Genomic DNA, 11,590 nt, shown 5'->3' with positions numbered 1-11,590 from the left:
GATTCGAACGTGCGTAACGCAAGTGAAAATTAGCATTAAAATTATAAAAGCTCTTAAAAGATAATAATAAAAATTATATAGGAACACGATTTCTAAGCTCGCTCTTTTTAGAATTAAGGCTTACAAATTCTTAAACGTAAACGATAAAAATAAAAATTAATGTAGGAGAATAGAAAAATAATATGTTCCGATTTTTTCTCATACAAAAATCGTCAGACTGATCCGCTTGTAATATTGTTACTTCTAAAAAAACACGAATCCTCCTTCGTGTTTTTTAATTGAATTATTATTAAAAATCAGATAATTATCGTTCACAGGAGTGATAGTGTTGATGTCCATTGAAGTGTGTCTTATGGTAGCAAGGCAACGACCAGAAATGTTGGTCCCTTCCGAATTCTTCGCCTTGCTTGATAGTCTGAGGAAGATTCTGGCCGACAGTTTCCGGCAGGAACAAAACCAGTGCAGCGCCAAAAAAGGACACCGTGCTGATAATGAGCATTGGAAATCCCTCCCAAATTGCAGCCTAATGAACAAATATTAATTTATATGAGCAAAGGTTAAATACCATGAAAATCTGGTCAAAGTATTTCTCATTTAAAAAGTTTCATTAGAAAGTTTCAACCAATATAGTTTCATATCTTAAGTTATTCCATCATTTTTTATTTTAAATTTCAATTTTTTGATTAAAGATCAGTTAAAGAAAAGCGTTGGTTGCAACTTCCAAAACGGGCTTTCTAGAAAGTGAGAAATATTTTGATCAGATTTTTATAATATTTAACTTGTTCTAGAAAAAAACTATTTTACATTTTCATGAGAAAATTTACATGAGAACTTTTTCATAATTTCTAATAGCGCTTATTGTATTTTTTGGAATAAATTAAAGAGAAGTTGAACGTGGATGTACTTAGCGGTGTTTCAAAAATGTTGTAACAACAATAGTAGTATAAATATTTATTTACCGAGTCAGTGATATATGGCGCCAAAGAGTGTGCAACTATTCCGAAAATATGAATGAAAGATACGCCCTGCGATCTGACTGGCGTGGGCAGAAGTTCTACTGCATACTGAAGACCAACATTGGCTGCCATGTTCAGACAGAATCGCGACAATATTGACATTACTAATTTCGCGAGCACTGGGGAATAAATTAAAAAATACAAAATTAATCCTGGGTACACAATACTTGATTGTAAGTTTAATTAAAAATATAGTCCGATCGAAGCTTAATCAAAATCATTAAAATTTCACACAAACTTTAAACTTCTATAAATCTCCAAATTCTAGAAAACCAACATATAGAAAATTATTGCTTCTAAAATGTGCACACCTCTTTCAATTTCGCCACTAAATTAATTCCTAATAATTCCTAAATTCTAGCTCCATCAAAATAATTATTTTCCAAGATTAATACCTTCGAAGTTGCCAAAATTCTTTTACATTCATCATCAACTTAATTTCAGATTTTTCTCAATAATACGTCATTATAATCGTTTTAATTTTACTTTAATAAACAGATCGATATATTTACTGGAATGCAGCATAAGTTCAGCGATACTGAGTACACAGGTCATTGCCATCGTGAGAAATCCGCAGAGTCTACGACCCCATCGGTCGAGCAACAGGGCGAGTAATAACCCAGCTGGAAGTTCTGTGGCACAGGCGATCGAGAACGACACGAACACCGAGCTCTGGATAAGTTTTAATGAATACACGTGACCGTCGAACGAGATCAGGGTGAAACACCTACAAGATTGTATCGGTTATTTATGAAGGTTTTCTCGCAACATGAACTCGTATCTTATACTTGCCAGAATGCAACTAGAAGAATAGTGTTTCTCGCCAACCGTGGCGTTTTGAACAGATCGAGCAGCGTCGCTGATTCTTGAATTTTGTCCGGTGCCTCCATGTTACTCTGCAAGAATTTATTTCGAGAATAATTAACGAAAGATATAATACGAGTCGTGCCTTTAGCCCTTACACAGTTCAAAATTCATAACACACTGAAAAGAAATTTTATTTTCATTTTATTCGTCATTAATAGATAGCACGAACAGTGGCACTTTGCATTCTGTTTTATGGAATTAGTCGGCATGGCTTTTGATATCGAGATTTATTAATATAATGGGTGGTTGGTTGATTAAATACTTTTCTGATCCGAAATACAGTCGGGAACAAAACTAAGTGGATTAGTGTAGAAAATGTAAAAATTCATTTCAATCATTTGCTGAACTATCTGCATATTATTAGAAGGAAATATAATAAATAAAACTCAAGTATATGAGGCTGATACTAATTTGATTATACTTTCTTCACATCTATTTCCATTAACTATAGCAGCTTATTTTTATCCCCGATTGTACTTGTAAATTGTAAATATTTTATAATTTCTATATAAATTCCCAGATTTACTTCAAATTTTGTACGAGATCGATATAATACCACAATGGAATCGCGACAGTCAAGTTTCATTTCATATTTCATTTTTCATCGCGTTTCATTTTTAAAACCTGTTTATGCATGTTAAAATACATTCGCGAGTCTGTGTGTTTTCGACGTGAATCAAATATATCTGTCAGCACAGATTCAAGTACTGTACCGTATGATTTCGCGTAAGCTTTCTAGAATTCTATTTGATCGAACTTACGACGAATATATCGCAAATACGCGAGTCTGGATTTCTGCGATTGATCCTAGCTATTCTCCGTAGTTTCTCAACAACCTTGTCCATCATCCCGTTGGAAACGTACCAGCTTGAACAGAGCAAATACGAGTGATATGGATCGATAAGTAAATTTGCATAAATCTCAAAGCGCAAGTTGAGAATTCGAATAATCGAACGATTAGGAGTTTACTTACCGGGCGCTCTCGGGAAGAATCCACGGTGTGATAGCGACAGATAACAGCGGTATGGCAGTAACGTAAGTAAAATATCTCCAGTTCGCGATATAATAGGCTATCCATGGTAAAATTGTACTGGCCACTGCAAAGTATACGCCAAAGGCGATATTCACGACCAACGTTCGTTTCGAAACAGCCATATATTCGAGCACTGCGGGATAATTGATCGTCGATGACTCTCGGAATAACTGATTATTATATCAAGATACTTAACGACGATTATTCTTTATGTTGCAATAATAGAACATGGAAGATTTATCGAGTGAAACCGGTTATTATTAATATGGAGCAATTGATGACGAGCCGAATGAACGATACCATCAACATAATTGTAGGATAATTGTAAGATTATAAATATAATTCCGATTTTAAATTAATCCGTTTACTCTGCAAACGTGAATGTTCCGAGTTTGAGCTGGTCCGTATAACAAAAAGCGCTACATAATGCACGTGTTTTGCTTCTAACGTATTTAAACGAATTACGTGTTGAAAATTTTGTGATAATTTTCATTTCGAACGAATATACAGAGTGGTTGGTAACTGGTGGTACAAGCGGAAAGGGGGTGATTCTACGCGAAAAAAGAAGTCGAAAATATAGAATAAAAATTTTTCGTTCGAGGCTTTGTTTTCGAGAAAATCGACTTTGAATTTTCGCTCGATACGCGTGCACTTTATCGCGTCTCGTTATAACGGATCTCACTGTAGATCGTCGTCTCGATGGAAGAATTAAAAAAAAAATTTGTATTCTATATTTTCGACTTCTTTCCGCTTGTATCACCAGTTACCAACCACCTTGTATAACTCGATTTAAGAATTTCAAGATATAACTATCCTCGACGACATGAAAATCGATGAAACGATCTTTAACAATAACAAAATCAATATATTCATCTCTGGTGGTGGCAAAAGCTCTTGAATCAAGAACTCGAACCGTATAGTTCAATCGAGTACAGCAACGTCAAAATTATCTTCGAGGAACAATTCATCAAAAATTTCTCACGCAACATCATCTTTCACGTAATAGAAACATTGACTTGATACTAACGTTATCTCTCGCGTGACTGAAACATTGGCTTATCGGTCGAACCTCTCGCACTTTCTACTTCGTAGAAGGCTTACCGATAATCAGAGGAATGTTGATACAGTTATCGAACGCCAGTCCAGTGAGAAACCTACAGACGGCGAATGACCAAAAACTATTTGCGCTGGCAGTGAAAATGGAGGCAAAAAGGGCGATACCATTGCAGAACATTAAAGCTGGGATACGACCCTTGTGATCGGCGATCCAACCGACTAGGAAACCACCGATGATGGATCCGCAGAAGAAGATGGCCTGCGCCGTCGATACGAGGTATTCTCGGTCGCATACCCAATCTAGCTAATCACCAAGGTTAAGAGTTAGTCAGCGAAAAACCAGATTCATATTTTTCAGAATATAATTTTAATCCTGCTGCGGTCTTCGAATTTTTATATCTCGATTCTGCTCGCAGTTCGATGAATGAAAGAGTTCTTTATGCTCTGAAAAAAACGTTCGCGTAAAATCGGACCGAGGAATCATCCGTACTAACAATTATCGTCTTATACTTTCTTTAAACTTAAGAAATTTACTATAACAAGGTTAGATTAGATCGGAAATGACCCAAAGAACGCAGCAGAAGTGTAAGAATTTCGAAGCATGCGATTCAGACAACGATGTGAATACTTCACCTCAGTTCCTATACTAGGATATGGAATCTGCGTAAAATTATACTCCCATTGAGTACATTTTATCGTTTTGTTTGTTTGGAAGCCCGATGAGCTCAGGCTCTTATCGCTCTTCAACAGCTCTGTGAAGTTTACGTCCTTCCGTTGACATTGTTCGTAATAAGGATAAACGTTCGTCACTGGAATCGCTATCTTAATCCTAAACACCCCATACGATAGATGATTGATCATTTTAATTATTAAAATAAGAACCAAAGTCCAGACAGAGTAATCCAAAAATATCTTGTATCTTATCGTGAAATTTTTCTACAATATTTTCTAATAATTTTCGAAATGTTCGAAAATTCGAGAAATTCCAGAAATCGCGATATCTCGCATATTTTTCACAATATTTTAAAGTCACTTTCTACGAACAATCAAAAATATTCCTTCATTATACATACTTACCTCTCTTCTTCGGTGAAATTCGAGTTTACTAATTCGTCTATCCTGCACCAGTGTTCCGTGGGAATAATCGTAATGAAAAATTGCGAGAAATACAGAAACGCGTACGTCGCGCCATAAGGTAGTAACGACAATAACAACAGCCATTGATATCTCCCGTAGTCACCGACATACGGCAGAACATCATCGAAACTTTCCAATCTTGGTCTCAATCGAGTCGCTTCAGTGGGCAATATAGAGTTACTCTTCTCGTCCTTCATTTCGCTGAAACAGAATCCATCCTTGATTTCCAGGCGTAGCAGTATAAAAGTCGTATAACAAAGTTTTCAGTCTTCTAGTCTTTGAAATAAATGTCATTCGGCAGTTCCTTTGATGTTTCACATTCTGTGATTCCAATTACAATGCTCCTTTCCTCTCCCACAAACAGGAAATTATTTTCTGACAGAACGCAGGAACAATCTTACCCGTCATTCACGTTTTCCCCTTCCATAGTTCGAGCAGCAAAGTCTCAATTATGATTTTAGATTTTGAAAGGCAACGGAGATGAAAGAGGAGACCCGATATGCTGATCGAAAGACGTTCGGAAATGAACTGAAAGAACGAGCGAAGTCCGGCAACTGTTCGCTTTGTTTTCGATTCGGTTAAACGTTAAATTAAGTGTAAGTGTTTGCTCGAGTGCCGGCCAATTACTGTGCCGGGAGTCAAGTGAATCGTGACACGCGACTCGTTCAAATTGAATTGCATACGAACCACGCTCGCGAGATCATCTTTAAAAAGGGCTGATTCGGTATACGCGGCGATGTCAACGTGATATCTACATGTCTGAGGAAAGTTTCGACGAAAGAAATAGCCTCGAGTGCTGGTTAATGGTGTTCGAGTTATCGTTTGGATATCGATATTATAGATTTGCAAATGAGATAGAAGAACCGAAGGAAAGTTTGTCGACTCTGTCATATTTAATTAAATGCAGGAGAAAAATTGAATGGAATAATTTTCTGATTAATATTGTTTGTTTATTACTCGTAATCCTCTTACCCGGCGACTTAAGGGTGACTTCCGGTTACAGTGCTTAACTAAACTAAGTTTTCGATCAATATATTGAACTCTATTGGAAAATAACCGAGAAAATTTTAAGCCATCGAAGGCTAAGAACAAATGAAATAATTGAAGGTTTTTCAAACCTGTTTTAACACTAATATCAGGGATATAAGAAGATGGTACTTTTGATGTATCAACGCAATTATTTGATTATTTACCATTCGTTAAAACAGACGGTCTTAGGGACTGAGGTGGTTAATTAGATATTGAAAAATTAAAAGAACGATTTCCAAGTTAAAAGTAAAATAATATATCGATCTTTCGCAAAATTTTTATATCAAATTGTTCATTTTCGTATCAGATAGAGCAAAAGGTTAAACTGATATGTTTACTTGAAAATGGATTCAGGGAAATTAATCATTTGCCAATTAAATTTAAGCGAATACGTGAAACAATATTATCATATGGAATAAACACGGAAACGAAACAGCTGACAGAAAAACCATCGATTTCGAGACATCGATTAGAATGACTAATGTCATTGTCAGGAGCGAGAAAGTGGTCGAGTGCTCGAAATAACTGACCTGTTTGGAAAATACGACAACGAGAAACGTTCGTGTCTACGAGCCATCGTGTCTACATAATAAATACTTGCGTGTGTACGTCTACACAAATGGCGGCATTTTTAAAATCAAAAATAGAGTATATTACCCTTGATCGTCCAAACGAAACAATTGCTTATAATTACAAGACATTTGATACAGGACTTTGAGAAATCAATATGCTACAATTTGTTGGAAACATTTAGCTTGCACATAAATCACATATGAGCCAAACTCACGCGACTGATAACGTTACATTGCACTGAAACTGAGGACTCGATCGATTCTCAAAATTCCAAATACAATCTTTTAAATTAATTTTCATTCATTATCAAGAATCCAATCAAAATTTCTTTTTCCTAATTTATTAGTAACATTCTTAGGTAGAACTAATAATTATCGCTTCTCTTTTATAAACGATTATCAAAGCGAAAAATTAAATTCAGTCTATAGAAGAAAATGAATACAAAAGTTGAAACCCTTACCTGTCACCAAACGATTCTTCTATGTCTAATTAACGATAGTCTCACGACGTCAAAGTGAAAGTCCAAACTGATCGTTTCTCGTTGCTCTTTGTTCAAAATATCGATCACGATTAATCAGGCACTACCAACCACATCCACTAATATCACTGTCAGATCGATTAACAGCAAGGTATGAAATTAGTAATTAAGGGCACCCTCGATCAAACCATTTTTCTCTCTCAACGTCACACTAAATCATGTCAAATGTATCTTTCCGTTCCAAATGTCGTCGACTAACTTCCAACGAACAAAATGTCTCAATACACTAAGTTCGATACCTTCGTGTTCTTTGTGGAGATAACCGAAGAATTTTTCCGTTATTGTAGCATTTTCGTTGCTGCTTCTTAATTTAAAAGTAAAGAAATAAAATTAGTTTGAAAAAGCAATTAAAGTAATTCACGTAGGTTTCTTTGAAGACGGCGGAAAATCGATGATAAATAGAAATAGAAATAGAAATAGAAATAAAATAAAATAAAATAAAATAAAATCTGCGATTAAACGAATAATTAATACATGTTATTTCGAAAAGGAAATTGGCGATAAAATAGGCGAAAAACAGTTTCTATTAAAAAGGTTATACGAATAATCAACGCAGTTTGCTTCGAAGCAAAATTAGAATTGGCAATCGAGCGAATGATTGACGATTTATTTGGAAAAGTTAGCGGAATCAATGACTAAACAAGCGAGATTTCGTTAAACACACGATTTCCTTCGTAAAGAAAGAAAAAGTAGATTTGTTGATTACACGAATAATCGCTGCAGTTTATCTCAAAGAAGAAATAGCGCGGATGGTCAAACAGGCGAGAAACAAGGTTTCTCCGGGAAAAGAAAATAAAATAGCTGATCGAGTAAATAGTAAATACAATTTACCTTGAGAAAGAAGCAGACTCGAGCGATCAACACTGTTTCCCTCGAAGAAACGCTAAAATTAATGGTCAAACAATCAAAGTAAGTAATTTTTCTCGAGGATAAAGTAGGATCAGTAGTTAAATCAACAAGATTGATACAGCTTCCCTTCAAGAGACACTATGATCAATATTTATACAGGCAGTCACGGAATCTCCCTTTCGACTGATCCAATCATTGAGTGAAACGATTGTATTCGATGAAATTTTCCTCGAAGATGAAGCAGAGTCGCAGATCCTTACGTACACGACCGATCAAGTTTCCACGGCAATAAACCTAAATTCTCTGGCTAATTGAAAATATAAAGGAGACACGACCACATTTCCATTTAAAGAAATGCAATTGTTAGTTAAACAACGATAGGATTTTCTTATTCGAAAAGAGAGGAGAAAAACGTCCGATGTTCACGAAGTCTTGTACAAATATGAAGGGAAAACCGGCTCGCGTATCGCTGATATAGAAGCTTGCTTAGCGAAGACGAACACGATACTCGGTGACACGTGTTTGCCAATAAAAAAGGAGAGAATCGAAGAGAAACGGAACGAAAGGAAGAAACGTTGATTGACAGTGGAACCGGCGAAACTAGAAATAGTTTGGAAAACACGATTTTCCGATCGCGAACATCGAGGACCACGTGCTCGCGTTGCCATTGATCGAACTCCATTTAGGTTTGCGGCAAATCGTCGCAACAGCGACGTTGGTAGAACAGAGACACAGAGTTCTTCTGTCTCACAAAAAGCAAGGTGCATACATATGTATTTCTTTGTTTCTCCAAAGCATAGTGGCGCCACGCCGGAAACCGGTTGTCCGAAGCCAGCCATACTTTTCAATGGTGTTGAAATGAATTGTATTGTCGTCTTGTCGCGTACTAAAATTGCGATATATGGACGGTGTTAAAAATTGACGTTGAAACACAACTGATTTTTGCAATTTAAATAACGGATGTATTGAAACGAATTCAGTGGATTTTTCAGGTAAATTTGTCGTTTGTTTTACCGGGTTTGATCTTGGATCGACTCTAGTATATTTTTCATATTTAATTGAAATGGGGAATTGCGTTATGTTATTTGTTGATACTCTGTAGGTTAGAAATGTTAGCATCGTTATTTTAGAATTAATATTTACAAAAGGCATAAATGTAATTGAATTCTAAAGAGAATTAATTAAGAATGCTCAAGCTTTTTGTGAGATTGGTTTTTTCTTGCAAGCTACCTCTATAAATTAGACCTCTCCTGAAGGGACACGTAGTTTCGTCAACCGGTTTCTTCTAACAAGATTCGTAGAATTAGCTTTTTGCGAAGGGACTGATTTATGAATATTGTTTCTTCTGAAAAGACTGCTTTGTTACCATAAAAAATCAAGGACAGGTTTTCGTAGTTTATATTCACCGAAATATTCACACACACAATAATTTCGAACAGTACGATTAACAAATTACTAGATATGTCTGTACAAATCTCACCTTACGCTCGAAGATACAAGCAAAGCGAAAATTAAATTTCCAAAATCAAATATCAAGAACAGTAAATAACTATATGCAGAATATTCTTCTAGCGAAAGACAGACAGTCTCTACTCACTATGTACATACGAAGAGAAAGATACACACTACATTCCAAACACATGTCCAAACACAGGAATGACCTCGTAACTTACATAACACCACAACTGAAGAAATTACACCATATAACATTGAATGTGACGGATGTAATATGGCACATCAATTATCGAACAAAAAGTTTCATAAAATTCAAATTAAAAGAAATATGGGATCGCGAAACACACAACGGGTGTGCATAAGTTATGTACGTAACTTCCAACTTACACACATGCAATAGGTTTAACCGTTACTGGCGTTGATAATAACAGAAGCACAGTCATGGATCCGTTACCATGTCTAGCGTAGTTTCAACGAGTTTCATTCCCACTTGATTTAGTGTCGCTCCTAACCGCTGGTTCACGCAACAGAGAAGGATAAAATGAACCACGACAGATATACAATTACATACTTACGTACTATATGGTTCAAAGTCTATAAATAATATTGTAGACGGTATAATTAGAGGCCTTCTGTACTATTTCCGCACGCAGTAACGTCCTAAACGTATACACGGAAAACTTTAAATCGTAGCACAATTGAAGCCAGAAGAAATTTTAAAGTGAGCTAAAAAATGAAAAACAAGCCGAAGATTCAAGAATAACAGAATTACACTGGAAACTCTATTTGGGTGGGGGGGCGGGGAGGGTGCGTTTGAAAATCGATCGCGTATTACGCGGTAGGTAGTAGTTGACTGATATGATTGGAGTAATAAATGTCATTACGGATTATTTGATATCACTTTTGAATAAAACTTTTTGAATAAAATTCAATGTCAAGATTTATTCATTATCGATACTTATCTTGTTTACAGTAGATTGTAGAATCGAGATATTCTGTTCGTAATTTTTTATGAAAATGTTCTTCGCTTTGATGAAGAATTTTTATTTTTAAAATGATATAAATGTGATATCTCGACGATATAAACGATGCTTTTCTTTATCTGTATATAAACTAAGCAACTTCTAGTTTTATAGATTTTTACACAAAGTTCGTCAAAATCATACGTAAGAAATATTTTCTTTAGATCTTGTACCGATTTACTGAATTACATATAGTAAATCATGCTAATATTTAATAACTAAATATAACTAGATATAAGTAATTATATTAAATAACAAACGGGATCACAATATTGTTTATGGGTACAGAGACCTTAGAAAAATTATGATCGTAGTCACGTAATTACATTGGTTCCTCAAGAATCCTGTCTATCTTGATAGATCATTAAGCAACGTGACTGGAATCGCATTGCGTCGTCGAAGGAAAATTTTTTATCTTTACTTTGTTGTATGAAAATGCTTTCACTGACTGTGTAGAGGTCGGACTGAGGGAAATCTGTGTTCGCTTCTGGTTTCCATAACAGTAGAACGATGGATCTTGAATAATAGATACATTTCTGTTATGTATTATAAACACGTAACTAAAGAGAATTCCATAATATTACCCAAAAACAGTTCATTCAATTTTAATTTCTGACTAGAAGAGACGAGAAATTCGCTAATGGAAAATTTTCATTTTTAAAATGCTTTACATTTATTAATACTCTTTTTTCGAAAACGATACTTATCGTACCATCTAATACTCAAAGATCAAAGCCTATCACAGTTTTCTGTTCCATCTTTTTTAAATGCTTAAAATATTGAACCTAAATTTAATATTTTTTATCATTTTATTAACACGAAATCTGTTATTAATTATTTACTGTAATATTGTACAAATATTTCAGTCTTCATTTTGCCATACTAATACATAGTGATCGTGATCTATCTTGATCATCTATCTTTTCCAAACTGATAATGTATTCCTTCATGGAATTTACCAGTTTCACTTCCTTATTGTACATTTATCACCTAGTATCGGTAACAGATTATGTTA

The 11,590-nt window shown here is 35.1% G+C and overlaps 1 protein-coding gene across 5 annotated transcripts; it reads right to left on the bottom strand.

Annotated features, from left to right (window-relative positions):
• Positions 1 to 237: 237 nt before the first annotated feature.
• Positions 238 to 10,011, bottom strand: LOC117215010 (carcinine transporter-like). Of its 5 annotated transcripts, XM_033461392.1 has the most exons (11): positions 8,081 to 8,538; positions 7,172 to 7,553; positions 5,050 to 5,310; positions 4,606 to 4,801; positions 4,018 to 4,276; positions 2,857 to 3,049; positions 2,645 to 2,750; positions 1,809 to 1,912; positions 1,529 to 1,743; positions 960 to 1,135; positions 238 to 523 (listed from the first exon to the last, which is right to left on the bottom strand). In XM_033461392.1, the coding sequence occupies exons 3-11, from the start codon at positions 5,304 to 5,306 to the stop codon at positions 305 to 307; spliced, it is 1,725 nt and encodes a 574-aa protein (XP_033317283.1). In that variant the 5' UTR covers positions 5,307 to 5,310; positions 7,172 to 7,553; positions 8,081 to 8,538; the 3' UTR covers positions 238 to 304. The 5 variants fall into 5 exon arrangements, with proteins under 5 accessions (XP_033317283.1, XP_033317280.1, XP_033317284.1 ...); XM_033461389.1 differs by lacking the exons at positions 7,172 to 7,553; positions 8,081 to 8,538 and adding an exon at positions 9,941 to 10,011; XM_033461393.1 differs by lacking the exon at positions 7,172 to 7,553.
• Positions 10,012 to 11,590: the final 1,579 nt, after the last annotated feature.

This window comes from Bombus bifarius, unplaced genomic scaffold, assembly GCF_011952205.1.
Source record: "Bombus bifarius isolate JDL3187 unplaced genomic scaffold, Bbif_JDL3187 scf7180000009307_frag, whole genome shotgun sequence".
Taxonomy (NCBI): domain Eukaryota; kingdom Metazoa; phylum Arthropoda; class Insecta; order Hymenoptera; family Apidae; genus Bombus; species Bombus bifarius.
The sequence above is the reverse complement of the archived record's forward strand: the minus strand, read 5'-3'. Positions and strand labels throughout refer to the sequence as shown.